The sequence below is a fragment of the Oryza brachyantha genome, chromosome 11 (genome assembly GCF_000231095.2).
Source record: "Oryza brachyantha chromosome 11, ObraRS2, whole genome shotgun sequence".
NCBI lineage: Eukaryota > Viridiplantae > Streptophyta > Magnoliopsida > Poales > Poaceae > Oryza > Oryza brachyantha.
The window spans coordinates 3,657,874-3,674,878 of NC_023173.2; the positions used below are offsets into that span (position 1 = coordinate 3,657,874).

General features: G+C 37.4%; 2 protein-coding genes across 2 annotated transcripts; both read right to left on the reverse strand.

Annotated features, from left to right (window-relative positions):
* Positions 1-4,957: 4,957 nt before the first annotated feature.
* Positions 4,958-6,767, reverse strand: LOC102710825 (probable indole-3-pyruvate monooxygenase YUCCA10). Its single transcript, XM_006663224.1, has 4 exons — positions 6,147-6,767; positions 5,520-5,759; positions 5,282-5,404; positions 4,958-5,137 (listed from the first exon to the last, which is right to left on the reverse strand). Exons 1-4 carry the CDS (start codon positions 6,765-6,767, stop codon positions 4,958-4,960), a joined length of 1,164 nt encoding a protein of 387 aa, XP_006663287.1.
* A 2,620-nt stretch (positions 6,768-9,387) lies between these two features.
* On the reverse strand, positions 9,388-13,425 carry LOC102711107 (putative FBD-associated F-box protein At1g78730). The gene is given in 5 exon segments (XM_015842107.2): positions 9,388-9,805; positions 11,733-11,928; positions 12,006-12,170; positions 12,529-13,295; positions 13,298-13,425. Coding segments are annotated over 5 exon segments (1,290 nt in total). The 5' UTR covers positions 13,410-13,425; the 3' UTR covers positions 9,388-9,755.
* Between the last annotated feature and the right edge of the window lie 3,580 nt (positions 13,426-17,005).

Here is a 17,005-nt window from a genome sequence, read left to right on the forward strand (position 1 = left end):
CCTATAATTTTTTTTGCAAAAAATACTTTGTTTAGCAGTTTGGGAAGCGTACGCGCGAAAAACGAGGGCGTAAGTTAACTTATGGGGGGGGTGAACGAACACGGGCTAAGTAGGCAAACAAATGACTGAAAAAAGGAATACGAAAAAAAAGATGATAGAAAGGTGAAAGAAAAATAAGAAGGAAGAAGAATTGGAAAGAAACATTAATTTGATAGGTTCAATCGAGCTTGGCATACCACTGTTGAATCATCGTACGATAGTTCGGTTTTTCTCAAATTGTTCCAACATAATTATCATACTTTTGAATGAGTACCTCGCTCTGTGATAGCATTATTATCAGTATCTACCATGCATACCTAACACAAATTAACATCTCATATTCATATACAAGTCATATGTGCTACATAGGACAAAAGATTAGTATAAACTTTGTTCAAAAACAAAATGGCTGACAAGCCAAAAAATATACAAACAAGTAAAGAAACAATAAAAACAAATATTATTTGTCGATGCTCTTGGTAGTAATACTATGGAGTGGCTAGCAAGGCGCAAAGATCAATGGTAAGCAGTAGACAAGAGGTTACCTAGGTTCAGACACTCAACATGAGATAATATTCTACTTCTGCTTGGATATTGTATTTCGGTGGAGAATAGATCAACAATGAAATAGCTAATCTAATGTAACGTGCCCCTCATAGGAGACCCTTGCCTCCCTTATATACCGAGGGATAGGGTTATAGATAGAGACCTAATCTGATAAGACCAAGGCCTACCAGGCCTAGATTCAGTATAGTCCAACAATCTTGGCATACAATCCGAATATTACTATACTCATAACCGACCTAGTACAAGATTACATTGCCCTTCCTTGTCTAGTACCCTTTCCTATACGAATAGGTACAGGTTAAGGATACCACATATATGGATATCCTACAATATTAAAAATTCTATATATGTCTAGTAGTTGTGCCTCATACCAACCCCCACAAACAAGTGATAGTTAATGAAAAAGCCTACAAAGAACTGTTGTTAACTCTTTCCTAACTCTAAGGGTCCCTTTGAAATACAAGATTTTCAAACACACGGGAATAGAAAAAAAAGATTGAAGTGTTTTATCAACCCAAATTATATGGATGGGTGAAACACACGAAAACTAAAAGAACAACCATTTGGGTCGAACACAAGAAAAACACAAGGTCCAAATTAAGGAACCAAACAAGCCCCCCCCTAAGGGCAGATTAGGTGAACTACCACACAACATGAGATCTGGCCACTCCCATGCACGTCCTAAGCTCTAATCTAGGTAGGTTAGAGCATCTCCAACAACAGACTAATATGAGTCTTAAAAATAAAATATTGACATTAAAGACTAAAAACGCAGTCCAACAGATGACTAAAAACACTCCTAAGTTTTTAGCATCCCCAAGCACCGGTACTTTTTGAGCCAAATTTTGGCCTAGCACTAGAGTTCCCAATCTCACAATTCGTGCCAAATCACAGTCTTTCCCTCCATCCACATATGACATATCACAATCTTTCAATTATATTTGTACCATTGAATGGTTGTGGTTCTAAAAATATTACCGATGCAGCTAGTAATTTTCCCTGTTTCAAAGGATGGTATGATGATGAGTTGTTACATATTAGGGATTACAGTAATTTGGAGAGTCAGAGTTTCGTTAGTCACTGAACATAGTACTAACAAATTAAATTATGTGGCGAAGGACCATGCATGTGTTGATCAGTTTGTTAGGAATTTTTACCAGCAAGAGAAATACCAAATGACTGACGGGGACCTAGCTAACAATAATTTCCTACGTGGCCAACTAACGATTTTTTAGGAACTAGTTTTAGAGAAATTGTTGGAGTTGGGACATGTTTTGGGTCTAAATTCTTTTGAGATGACCCCAATCCAAAAGTCCAAATTGATGGCTAGAGAATGTTATAGTAAAAAAGATCAAACACCCCCCTATTTTTAGGGGTGGACTAAAAAGAATCCCACTTTAGGGGATGACCCGCTTACCCAAGACGGGCCTCATAAGAAAATGTCTACAGAAAAATATTTTCACAGACGGTGGAGACTATGCATGAACCAGGCCAAGCACACCCACTCTCTTTAGGATGTGTTTGTTTCAGGGATGGAATGGGTTGGGATAGAGCCAACTCATCCCTGACCCTGTTTGGTTGGTGGATGGGTGAGATGAGTTGGACTTATGAGAGAAATATTCCTCTCAGATCTAGGTCCAACCCATCCCACCAAAACGGTGGGACGGATCCGTCCGTCCTAGGACCACCACGACGCACAAAGGGAGTGTCCATTTTATTTATTAAATTTATTTAAAATATATTATTTGTATAAATATACATCCAATTACTTTAGATTATTCATGTGTTAATCCTAGTATTTAATATTTTATTTTGGATATGAGAGGTAACTTTTATCCCATTTCATCACTTTAACCAAACAAAAAATAGGTCCAATCCATCACATCTCATCCCTCCCACTAAACAAAAAACAGGGTCCAACCCATCCATCCAACCAAACAGAAAAATAGAACCAACTCATCCTACAATCCAGGATACATCCAACCCATCCCACCTCGTCCACGAACCAAAGACATCTTTATTTTCTCTTGTTCCACCCCTGTCCTCTCCTCAGTCTTAATCTCTCTCACCGTCACTTTGGTGGTATTATCCAGGGTTTACGTTACCGCGGTTACCGCCGCGGTAACCACGGTAACCGCGCCCTCTACGGAGGCACGGTTTCGGTAAGCCGCGGTAACCGAGTTTAAATTTGAGGAGAATTTAAAAAATTTGAGGAAATTTAATGAAAAAATATATGTTGTATATGTTGATATATAGTGTAGTTTTATCAAATAAATTAATGAAAAAAATATATTCCCAGAGTAATTAAAAATCATAAATGAGTATTTCGGAAAACAAAATTAAAAAATGGCATATTGCAATTAATATTTCATAGAAAGATGGTCAAGAATATTTTGTGTTGAGTCATTATTATTTACACTAGACACTAGGGTATATAATATTGAAATACAAATATATAACGATATATATATGAAAAATATGTATAGAGAAAAATTATATGTGCATCTTAGTACATACATAATAGTTTTATTCGTAATAATTGGTAGTGGTTATAGTTGTGACACAGCAATCAAAATAAAGTTGTTGTTACTTGTTATTGGTGTGAATTATTTGGTGAAGGGTTATATGACGGTGTATGTTCGTATGTTGCAATATCAAGAATTTAGAAAATGTCATGTGAAACTTTTCTTGTTTTCCCTATAACATGTCATATTTTACCTATGTCATAAATATAGCCACAAAATATTTTTTTATTTTTCATGTATTTTTTTAGATTTTTTTAAATTTTTTTTTGTATTTGACATCACACCCACGGTTTCCTCACGGTAACCGTGGTTTCGGCTATAAAAATCACGCGGGAAGCCGCCGTAACCGTCGTTCTCATGTGCTGTTCCAGCATGTAGTTACCGCGGCTACCGCGGTAAGCCGCGAAAACCACGCGAGTTTAAATTCAAATTTTTTGGATTCAAATTCTTCACGGTTTTTACGGTTACCGTGTGGGATCCGCGGGAGCGCGGTACCGCGGTTTTAACGGTTTGCGCGCTAAGGAGAACCCTAGTGGTATCAGGAGCATCGGTGGCAATCGTGGGAGGGGTGGATCTGCCGCCCCTGGGTACAAGAGCAGTGACGACGATGATGTCGGCCGGGGAGAACTATTAATTATTTGTTTGATGATGCATTAAAATTAATATATCAACCAGGTCAAGCGAAACATTTTAAAGAAGAATTTAAAAGAACATTTAGAATAAAATAAAATAAAATCTCACATGAAAATTCACACTCTATGCCTGATGCCCCATCGAGAATTACTGGCCACCAGTTTGCCATGGGAACGAGGAAAGTTCCTAGTTTGTATTTTAGTAGTGCCGTTGAACAAAAATATTCTTAGAACCTAATTTCCAGCCGTGTGGAGTGGTAATTTACAACATATGAATCACATTGCATATTCTCTCTTGATGTTGGAATCTCTAAAAATTAATCTTGTTGCCCCCATCGTGTGCATGCCAATCTCATTATGTGTCTTGATTAATTAGTAGCCAGCTAGCCTAGCATGCACAGCCTAACATAAATAGTTTCATATCCATTCTATGACTCAATTACACTTTGTACAAGGCAATAACTTGGCATACATATTGCTCTCAAAAAAAATAAAACTTGGCATATATATGCTGTCTGAACGATTGGCCAACCGGAAAATTTTATATATACTGTATATCAAGTGAAGAGTAGCAGACAGAGGATGCATAGAAACATTTGTTTAATTTTGTCCCGACACTCAAGTGAAAGGAATCCCTAAGAGCAAAATCAATTTCTTGAAAATGTGTTTAATTACTAGTCCAGTAGATCAGAATGAACGGTTAGAAAAAAAAATAACTTTCTAAAACCTCCATTCTACATATCATAAGTGGATTTAAGCCTTACATTTTTAGTTATTTTGGATTATATGCATCAATAAACATTGCTTCTCCAGGTCAGGCAACTTCTTTTAAGAAAATGGAAAGTTTCAACATGCAATATATTGTTAGATGTTTCAAACCATTCATAGTGAGAAACTATCTCAAAATATTAAGAACATTATAGTTAAAACATTGTGGAAGAATCATATTCGTTACAAACTCCACAAAGTGACAATGAGAGACAATTAGGCCCCTGTCTGAAACTCTAATCTTTCATGCAAGTTCTCCATACAATGAGAGCAGACATTTTGCAATAGCTTCTAAATAAGGCGAGCTGTTTCCACTAATTTTTGCATACAAATTAAGTTGGATTTTATACCAGCAGAAGCTGTGCAAACATAGCCATGTCTTAACATCATGTTCAAGCAAATCTAACCCTTCTTCAGAAACAAATTTTAACGAGGCACTTGATCCATGGTGGTGACGATGTCATCAGCAATATTCATGGCATCCATGGCAATACCAGCCAGTCCTCTCCTCGCAAATCCAGCACAATAGAGCCCATCTTCGCCTTTCCAATGGTTTGGAAAACTTTTTTTAGGGAAACCATCCTTTGTAAACATGCTTTCACCATTCTGCAACCAACAGAGAAAAGGATTACATATCCTTTTGCAATAATGAACAAAAAAAGAATTATACATGATGCAACTACATATCATTATGTAAACAAAGAGATTTAGAAGAAGAGTTTAAAGAACTACAGATAAGTTTTTTTTTACCTTTAGCCACATATTAACTGTACTTTTGTAGCCTGTGGCGAACACAATAGTGTCAAAAGGAACCTGCCTCCCACCATGAAATTCAACATTGTTTGTATTTATCTTTGATATTCCTTGGAACACCTAATAGAGATGAAACAAATGGTGTTTTAAGTTTCGACATCAAGTGAGGCCACAAACTTCACTAGCACCAACCAAAAATAATTTTATATCTTAAAGAGTATAGATGTATAATTACTTTGATAACCCCTCCTTTGATTAATTTTGCGGTGCCAACATCAATGACGGAAGATCGGCCTGTTTGTGACTTCATTAAGAGAGGACCTATTTTAGGCCTTGTAATACCAAGAGTTGACATATCTCCAAAAATGAACTTTGCTGCCATCACAAGAAGAGAGTCCACTATGGTTACTGGTAGCCCTAGATTTTGCACCATATTCATCCCAAAGCGTATTAGTTCTTTGGTCATTATGTGTACCTGCATTCAGATTGCCATGAACCCGTTAAGATGACCATTGTATTAGGTATAATTATGTTGCTAGAAAGTGCAAAAATGGCAGCATTGGATAATTTAGAGAGATATATAAGGACATTCCTCATGTGTCATGTCTGAGTGAATGATGAGTAAATAAGGGGATCAAGTCAGAACCGGGGGTAAATAAGGAACCAAGTTAACTTTCAGGGTAAATAAGGATTTATCCAATGATAAAAGTAGCACAAAATTTGTACTACACGGAGAAATCCTAATTATATAACAATAATGGAATTAACATATACCTTCACTAATAGTCAAATTAACACGCAAAAAGGTAACACGACATAAAGTGCAACCATATATGCAGGATAAATAAATATGAGTACGTACCGGACTACGAACAACTATGGAGGTGTGGGCTCCATGCGTGGCAAGGTCATAGGCAATCTCCATGCCAGAATTCCCAGCACCAACAACAAGCACACTCTTTCTAGAATAGTCTCTTCCGGACTTATACTCCGACGAGTGGATGGCCTTGCCCTCAAACCCAGTAAGGCCAGAGACCAGTGGAATGCTTGGCATGCTATTCTCACCGGTAGCCACGACAAGAAACCGCACAACAAGCCTTGCAACAGCACCAGTGTCCGTTTCCCGTACCAAAACAGACCAATGCTTCTTGCCTCCATCATACATTGCCGACTCGACGGCGGTGTGGTACCTCGGCCGAATCCCAAACCGATCGGCATAGCTATCTAGATACTCCACAAACCTATCCCTAGGGACGTACGTCGGCGTGCCAGCCGGGTACGCCATGTGTGGCAGCTCACAGAACTCCTTGGCGAGGTGCAGCTTGAGACGGTCATACGCGCGGTAGCGCCACAGCGACGCGCTGCAGGACTCACGCTCGACGATGACACAGGGGACACGCTGCTTGGCAAGGCACGCCGCCGTCGCCAAGCCCGCCGGTCCGGCGCCGACGATGAGAACCGCCGCCTCCTCCACGGCCTCCATTGGATCAATCAAGGAGTAGCAAAACAATGCAATGGGTGAAGTAAACTAGCCAAAGTGTAGATAACTGTGTGTTCTGTGGTACATGATGATGAGGATTAAGGGGGTATATGTAGCACGGAAAATGGGACAGATTCACATTGCTACACAGGTAATTAATGCTTTTTTTACGGTTTGGATGCAATTCTGGACAAATGTTTATCCGTTGTTTGCATTAAATGCGGCTCTATTTTCTGATGTTTGTTGCGTTTATATGTGCATATTGTGTTACAGTGTTAATTTGGAAATTATAGGGACGACGTGTGTGTTCAAACGAATTGATTATTTCCATATGAGGAAAAAAATTGGACGCTTTCACACCATTCTTTTTTGGAATTTCGTTTCCGGATATGCGGCTAGTCTTGGCGTCTATTCGTTTCAAAATTTACGAACATAAATTGGCTGATCTTTACACGTCCTGTTTGCATGGCAGCCACAAAGTGAAATATATCGTATTTTTCTTTAGTCAACACCCGCCTTAATGAACGTATATTTTAGGAATTTTTCTATTTTGTATTTACTCTATTACATATTATAAGATTTATATGATTTTACATAGATTCATATATATACTAATAAATCTAGACACATATACATTGATACATGGATGAATATAGATAAACTCAAAAAGTCTTATAATATCAAGTGAAGGGAATAGAAGATAAACACATACGATCGATCATACATTTGGGCACGCTGAGTGTGCCATGTTAAACATGATGAACAAACAAATGTTAGGGTTGAGATTATAGATTTTATAAGCACCCTAAATTGAATTTACATGGAGTGAGTATTGTTATTTTCAGTGAAAAATTTGTATGACCAAAAATTTATCACTCTCTTAAGCATGTTTTATAAAATCTGCTCCAGCTGTCCTCTTCATTCTTCCCTTCCCCCGTCTCCTACAAGTGTGAAGTGCCACACGTTTTGAAATTGGAATAGGATTAAGAGCTAAATTTGAGAAATAGCAGCGTATTGTCTCCATTATTTTCTGGACTTACCTAGATTCATCTATGTATAAATGTATATGTATATATTTTGTATATATGTCTAGATTTATTAGAACACATATGAATATAGACAATACGAAAGTGTTATAATGTAAAACAGATGGAATAATTAATTGGTCATATTCTCAATCCTACAGGTGCTATCTCAGCTAGATGGTATGCCAACAAACGATGCCAGTACCTACACAAAATGCCTCAATATCCAATCACAGTGGAACAGTACCTACTTCCTCCATTTTGATAATTCAAATCATTTAGAACAACGATATGGCCACCAAAATATTTTTTTAACTATGATTTTTTTATTATAATATATAAATAAAATAAATAGTTTTTTGTTTTTTAAAGTACTTCTCAAGGCTTACCAACGAATCATTTCAGTATTATAAGCCAAAAATTTTTTAATGTGTTTAAGAGTCAAGGTGTTAAAAGTTTAAGTTTAATCTTGTGTAATAGAACATGGACTATTATGCCAAAGGGAGTAAACACAAACGCAGTTAGCACCGAGAATCATACCGGTATAGAAGTGAAGAAGGATCCGATCTCGCAGAGTCTCAAGGCCAAAATCTCACGCAATGATCAGAAACACAACGAAAAGAAAATGACTGCCACTGGAGATTGCAGCAACCAAAAACATGCTACATGACTAGACTTCTTAAGGGTCATACGCAGTAGAAATATAGACTATCATACTCCAAGGTTATGATACCTCTAAGCCCTTGTTCGGTTAGTGGGGGATTGGACGGGATTAGGCCACAATCCCCGTGGATTTCTCTCCCGCGGAATAAATCTTAGCCCACAGAAAATTGTTGTTCGGTTAAGCCTAATCAGAATTCTAGCCCGACCCATTCTAGGATTTTCCATTGTCTTGGCCAAGGAATTAATCCTCTCCATCGGTGGTGTGGAAAAAATCCCGTCATCTTACGTGATAATGTGTAAAATTTCAACCTACTGTTTTATGGAAGGGATTATGGAAAAGTTGAGGATTCAAACCCCACAGGGATTGTGTGACACGGGAGGGATTCACCCAATCCCTCCGGGATAATTTTTCTCTAGGGGATTAAATCCCAACTAACCGAACAGGGCCTAAGAGTTTTTTTTTAACATCTTTAAAAAAGTATATCAAGGTACCACTTTTTTTAACGTGAAAATTTAGTATCCTAAGATACAATGTACCTTGAGAGTGTGAAGTGCCTTAAGGTATAATCGCACCAAACTGCGATAATCATGTGGTTTGATGTCCAAACTGCGAAAATTTTTGAGTTTTGAATTCACACGGCTTTTAATAATAATCATGATTATCATCGCTCCGGCCAGGACCAAGGTTTCGGCCTCCTCCAAGATAAATGGAATCCTGGTTTAGCATCAAAGGTAGAACCAAAGTGCTAGCTCAGCTAGAAATGTTGTGCCAATACCTAAAGGAAACGCCACAAAATCCGACCAGACCGTAACAGAAGCTAAACAAGAATGCAGAGTTACACGGCTAGAACAGCTCACACAATGATCAGAAAACACAGAGGACTGAAAATCCCTGCCACTGGAGATTGCAGTAACCAAAAACATAAACTTTCAAATTGCATTAGTCCTAGAACGCTGAGTTCTTTAGCATCATAAGCGGTAGAGATATAATACAAGCAGTCATACTACAAGGACCCCTCTGAAGTTCATGTTCATGCAGAGGTAGATATCGTGTAAGAGCTTTTTTACCGTCCTTGAAAAAGTACCTTAAGGTATCATCCTTTCTAGTGTGGTACTTTAAAGTGCTAAAAATTTGTACTAGAATCCTTAGTACCTTAAGATACTTTTTAAGAATGGTAAAAAAGCCCTATCGTATAACATATATGGTAAGCACAGACATGAGTCACTACATAATCAAATGACAAACACCAAGGTTGTCAACCCCCCAGTTCTTCTGATGACAAACACCACGGGTGTCAACAGCTCAAAACATCCGGCCGCTGCTTGATCCGGATGGCGAAACAGACCTCAAACCTGTATGGGAGAAGTGACACATTCAATTTTTTTTTGTTAATAGAATAATATACTGAATTGCAGGATTGTTCTTGGTACCGGCCAGTCGCTAAAATTGTTTCTTAAACAGTTAGCCTTATAAGGTTGTTCTTTTTCCCTATATTCAAAACAGTGGTCATGAAACCTTAAGGATATCAGAGGTTGTCTTTGATAGAAGACTCCTGCATCCTCATAGACAGGCCTTTCATACAGAACTTATTGTGTCTAGTGCACAGCGTTTGCTATTTTTTTCTGGTCATAAGGGTAAGCAGTACAGTTTTGGTGGATCCGAATAATATGGTTGTTATATATCCTAGCCTACCCTTTATTTGTAGGGACAATTGCAAATTTAACACTGCTTTAAAACGTTATTGCAAAACTGCCATTAAAAAATTACAAAAATACTATTAAAACTGTCATTCGGGTGGCAACCTCGTAATCTAGAAAAAAACAGTGGCAAATTTACAAATGCCCCAAATTTTTAGCATGTGCATGTCTGATTGCAAACTCGGAAGATTGCATGGTAATCAGAGAGAGAGAGTTACATAAGGTGGACCAATTAGGGCACGTACAAAGGTGTCTATTAGCTGACTCTCTTAATCGTCACGTAAGCAAATTTGGTGATGTGGAGGAAAGAGAGGGAAGGAGAGAGAAAAGCTATTGCCATGCATGACAACGGCTTAGAGTCGACTCTTAGCATTTATTAAAGAAAACTTTTTTTGCATAACAATGTATAAAAAGGAAACTAACTTAATAAAAATATTTTATTGCATTAATAAAGAAACCACATCTGACTCTACCTTTGTACGTATCATTATAAAATAGACTCTTGTTGATGACGTGGCTTTAGATAGAGCCCACAACGGGCTCTACCTTTAAACATGCCCTTAAATGAAGAATACCACTGGGGTGTCACCTGGAGTCATGTAAAATGGTTAACCAAACAGTTCATGCCGAGTTCTTACCTTTGTGCAAGAATGCAGATTGCATGCACATAAGCAGAAAATTTCAGCTAATGAGATAATCACTAGAAGTATAATACATTTCGAAATAGAAAAAAACAACTGCACTGTAAAAACATCAATAAAATACAAACTTAACGCAGAAGGTAACTTAAAATTGCATTAAAAAAAAGTGCTACTAACACACAGAACAAGATCTAAAGTGTTCCTTCTTGTTCCTTTTGTGTGGTACAGTAATTGTAGAAATAGAGGAAACACCACACACCCCATGAGGGGGGGGGGGGGTGACCATGTATTAATATAGCATTTCCAATATAAAAGATCCCCAATTAGAGGAGTATACAAGGAACTAGAGGATACAAAAGAATCCTATACATATATGGCTATATATTCCTAATATTAATGTTCATACTATCCGTAGATATAGAAAACAGCAACATCTTTTGAAGCTAAAAACAGCAACATCACAACCACAAATCGGTTACATATGTAGCAAAGTAAAATACGATGGCATACCCATCTAAAGCCAAATGATCTAACCTCTATATGCAGTTGAAATCAATACAGAAAAAAAATTCAATCAAAATGGCCAGGACAGGACAAGGAATAATATAGTATCTACCCATAAAGTATCAATAGCTGAGGACATGCAAAATAATATCGATAAATTACCCAGATTTATACAACTCAAATCTGCTTAGTGTACAATTTCGTGGTGCATATATTGCATTTCAACGATTATAAAGACTTAGATGCTTGCTGTATAGTTCCACACATCCTTGACTTTCTCTTCAACGTGTACATGCAATAAATTTCATGTGCACTCAGATTGTGAGCAATTAATTTCTTCTAATTAAATAATATTTTGCCTCTACATGGTTTCCTAATTTATACGCATATTAACACAATTTAAAAATTAAAAATGGAAGTGTCAATAGATTACTCACATCCATATCCATAGAGTTCACTAGTCCGTTTGATGTTAATTCGCTCGATTGCTATACCATATCTACCCAGGGTCATCAAACATTTGCAAACCCACAAGTTGACTTCTTTGCATTCAATTTCAACAACCTTGAGATGTCTGGATGCAAATGGCCATTCTGGTGTACTGACATCTACATCCAACGAATATTTCGGTGCCTGTAGCAATCAAATATGATACTAGCTCAATCAACCATGGACAGTAACTCTAATAACATGCACCTATAAAACAATACCTCTGGGATTTGAATAGTAAGTCTCTCCAAAATTAGTGTGTTTTGTAGAAACCAGATAAGTTCACTGAATTCAGGAGTCACACACCATTCACCGAGCAACAAAGTCTTCAACTTAGCAAATGTATGATACGAAAGGTGCAACTTCAAATCCCTCCTGAAAACATACTAAACAAAGTGCAAAGGAATTAGATGTAACATAACCAAGGGGAAGCAATGGAAATATTTAACAACCAATCTCTCTACAGGTTTATAGATCTAGCATTTCCATATATACGTCAGACAAACTTAATGAGCTAAACCAGAACCGGAAACATAATAGTTGACATTGTTATCTCCATTTTTCATTATAATACATTATGGGGATGCAAGAACAAAGAGTACCAAGCATGATGAAAATGACTAAACCATGGTTAAATCACATGACGCTACCATAGTCATGGATATGCTAACTACATATATATGTAATGGTGGAAATAGAACTATAATAACAAATAATGAGAGAAGAAGTCTGAATATACTATACGTTTGCAACTTCAGCTGACAGCTCCAAGTGTGTTGCTTCCAACAAGCTTTTGAGACACACGCAGCTGGTGTGGTCAAAACGAGAACCATAACAACCTTCACAAGAATCATCGCCACAATCACCAAAGGCACTCTTCTCACATCTGTCTGCACAATACCCATCAAATCTAACAATGGCTTCTACCAAGGATGGCATGCTCTCAAGAAATGGAGCCCTACCATGGCAGCTCTTTAGCTCCAGTGAAGCAAGACTCGGAAAGGACATGTGAGTGCGGGTGGCTGGATGGAAGTCACAGAAGACAAGAACCAGTTTTGTCACGGAAGGAGACGAGATTTTCTGAGCATTGATGTGGCAATTGAACATCTGCAGATGCACCAGCGCTGGACAGTGCGAAAAATCGAAGAAGTTGTCGTTGCCAATTACACCCGTAACCTCTAACTTGGTGAGGCGATGAGAGATGAGAGGCAGTTCAGGCAGTGCGAAGCATCGGCGCCGAGACCGAGAGGCTTGCAGTTGCAGTACTCGAGCTTGGTGGATCACCGAGGCTTGCACGATCCAGTCAGTGACATGCACCTGCCATTCCCACCACCTCTTCTCCGGGAAATCGAAGTCGAATTTGCAGTACTCCAGACGCGCGGCGACGCGGCGGGAGCTGAAAAGGCCGTCAACGAAGCGGACGAACCTGGCGGCCGGCCACGGATCCCAAACGGTGACGACGCGGGCGACGCGGAGGCCCGGCGCTTCCCTCCAGAGGTGGCGCCACCGCGGGCGAGCACGCACGTCCGCACCGCCTCGTGCGCCGGGAGCAGCGACAGCACCCGGTGGAGCACGTTCTCCGGCAGAGCGCTGATGCGGTCGGGGCCTCCGCCTCGCTCGAGCATTCCGTCGAACGGCTGCCGCGCGTCGCCGCTGAACACGTCGCACCGTACCGCATACGCCTCGACGGCGCGGCGGGAGTGAGAGAGATATAGATAGATGAAGATTGAGAGAGAGAGAGAGAGAGTTGCTCTTGATCGCCGCGCCGCCGCTCCGGTCTCCGGGCCTCCGCCGCTTCGGTCGCCGGACGTTGGCTTGAATTAATGCGACTATTTGATCCTTGTGCTGCACTGCGCTTAGAGCAAGGTCTTGTTCGGCTAGTCTAATTAAAAAATAAATTATAGATTTCATCAAGAAATTATGACACGAATCTTTTAACCTTAATTAATTCGTCTTAGCACATGTAGGTTACTGTATCACTTATGGCTAATCACGTACTAATCAGGCTAAAAAAGATTTGTCTTACGATTTCCTCTATAATTATGCAATTAGTTTTAGTATTCATGTATATTTAATGCTCCATTTAGGTGTCCAAAAATTTGATGTGATGTTTTTAGGAACTAAACAGGGCCCAAATTCAATAGTATAGCCAACTATTAGCTTCAATTCATCTATAGTCAATCTAATAGTCAATTCATACAATAGTTACCTACAAAACATTAATACATGGTTTAGAGCCCGTATTGTAGCTAGTTATAAATTACTAGCTCACTACTCTCTGTCCTCTCTTACTTCTTTAAAATATGTTGAGAGAAATCCCTATATGCCACTGAAATTATACATGGTTTCTTTTATGCAATGCAAAAAATCAAACTTCCCTTTATGTCAGTGACTTAATTTTTTTCTGCCTTATATGTCACCGTCGTTAACTTTTCCATCCAACTATAGCATTTTGCTTATGTTCCTTTTATGCCACTACATGCTAAATGACACGAAATATAGAATTGAAAATTGATATTTTTTAATAAAATTTGGTATTAAGACAACAAAATTGAAAATTGATATTTTCGAATAAAATTTGAAAATTGATATTTTTGGATAAATTTGAAATGACCCGCAAAATAGAATTGAAAATTTAAAAAATTTGCTTATGTTCCTTTTATGCCACTATATGCCAAATGACCTATATTCTTGCCACACCTTAGCACATTAACCATGAGAATTTTGAAATTTTCTTTAGCGCTGGGAAGTTTTAAATTTTATTCAAAAATATTAATTTTTAATTTTATGTTTCGGGTCATTTGGCATGTAGTGGCATAAAAGGAATGTAAACAAAATGCTATCAGTTAACGGAGCTGGATGAAAAAGTTAACAGCAATGGCATATAAGGCAAACAAAATTAAGTGAATGATAAAGATAGAAGTTTGATTTTTTACATGACATAAAAGAAACCGGGTATAATTTCAGTGGCATATTCTCTCAAATATATTTATAGCTAGCTTATAACCTCTACTATTGTACCTGCTCTTATTGGTTTTGAACTTTCGATGCAATGCACACATAGCGCCATCATAGTTTTACTATAACCCAAAAAACTTATTTTATAAGTAATACTTTTATATACAATTTTTAATAATTTAAAACCAAATGTTGGAAAATGAACCATGATAAAAATAACTTGAAAACTAACTCTAAATTAAAGGAAGATCCTCCACCGGTTTCTTAGGCCATTCAGAGTAGTGTCTTTCATTTCACAGTTTTCAAATGTAATACGTCAGCGATTTAGGGGGTGTTTGGGACAAGGGGTTAAACTTTAGCCCCTTGTCCCATCGAATGTTTGGACATTTATTATAAATAGTAAACATAGACTATTAATTAAACTCATCCATAATTTTGGGCTAATTCACGAGATGAATCTAATGAGCATAATTAATCCATGATTAGACTATGTGATGCTACAGTAAACATGCTCTAATTATGGACTAATTAGGCTTAAAAAATTCGTCTCGCGGATTAGCTCTCATTTATGAAATTAGTTTTTTTATTAGTCTATATTTAATACTTCAAATTAGTGTCTAAACATTCGATGTGACATGGGACTAAAAAGTTTAGCCCATCTAAACAACCCCTTAGTTTTGTTCTATGAAATGAAAGGACATCTCTTATATTTCTCTGTCATTTCACAGTTTCATAGACTTGGTAGACCATTAAATTCCTGCATGAGAGTATGATTAAATGTGCCATACAAATTACAGATGAAAGAAATGTTTGGCCTCAATAGACTTTTATTTGCTTGGAAAATGCCATGAGCCTTTCACTAGGATAAAAGGGTTTTGTTCTCTTTACTAATAAAATTCTTGTCATGTCATTAAAAAATCTGATGTGACACCTAATACCAAATGAAAGAACCACTAAGAATGACCTTATAGATTGTTGCTCTTGCTTGTTGCGCCACCACTTTAGAACATTCTCGGTAGATACTCATATCATCCTGCATCTTATATCATCCTGCATCTTGAAAATAGAGTATATGCGAAAGAAATGTTGCTCTAGCAAATACATCATCTCATAATAAAAAATAGAGTTATATGAAAAAAATTGAGAGATCTGTCGAGGTACTCTTCCAACTATGTTGCATGATTTACATAATACATCTAAAAAGGAATACAGGAGACATCCCAGGTTGTTGATGGGGACATTGTTATTCTGAACTCATAGGCTCTGTAAATTTTTAGCAGCACTATATCAGTTTGTTATCATTTATGAACCATAAATATTTTGTTTGTGTTCAGCTATTCACTTCACACAATGATTTGGTGAACACAAACTTTGCATGATAGTTTGATATAAGAGATTTTTATCATCTTTGAAATAGTATCTACTATAATTTTTTAGTGTAAAAGATTATTACCTTGAGATATAATATATCTTAAGTGCCAGAATTTCACACTAAAGTTTTGGTATCTAATGATACTTTTTAAGTATGATAAAAAAAACTATTGTATAATGTTATGCCCTGTATAAATAATAAATTGCCATTGGTCGACGGCGCAGATAATCACGGTAAGAAAAGCTAATATCTGATCAAATCTGAAGCAAGACAAACATGGGAAGCAGAGGATAGTCAGCAACAAAACACGAGACATAAACATTAGCAATTAAAATAAGATATAAAATCACGTTGTGAAATGTAAATAGTCAGATGAAGCGCTTCTTCCTGTCAAAGATTGGGAACTATCTAGGGGCATCTTCAGCATCTCATTTCAATTTGATCATTATATCTTTATTTAGATTATCATTTAAAACAGTTTTATTCTTTAAATCTCTTCCTACTCCAGATCATTCATATATGACATATTGACATCTTCTATATTTCTTTAGAATAGAAAATAGAGAGAACATGTAAATATGTATTTTCTCTCTCCTAATATAGATGACATCTAAAAATAGAAGATGATATATATGATCTGCTGGAGCTCAACTTTTACTCCTCATTCTCTATTTTTGGAATAGAGGATAAGATAGCTGATCTACTCGGGATGCTCTAACAAGCGTGCCCAACATACCATGGAGAACACGCAATTGGCTGCTCAGTTCTGAAATCTGCATCTAGATACGTATGAACAAAATTAGTCACATTTTATTTCTTGAGTTTTGACCATTATGTTGTGCTTTTTTCTTTGACATAGTTTTCTCAAATATGAGTTTTCTATAATAAAGT

Coding starts and splice junctions, on each gene's coding strand:
- LOC102710825 (XM_006663224.1), bottom strand. CDS start 6,767: ATGGAGGCCGTGGAGGAGGCGGCGGTTCTCATCGTCGGCGCCGGACCG. Junction 5,760..6,146: donor CCATAGTTGTTCGTAGTCCG/GTACGTACTCAT, acceptor ATCTGAATGCAG/GTACACATAATGACCAAAGA. Junction 5,405..5,519: donor TCAAAGGAGGGGTTATCAAA/GTAATTATACAT, acceptor CATCTCTATTAG/GTGTTCCAAGGAATATCAAA.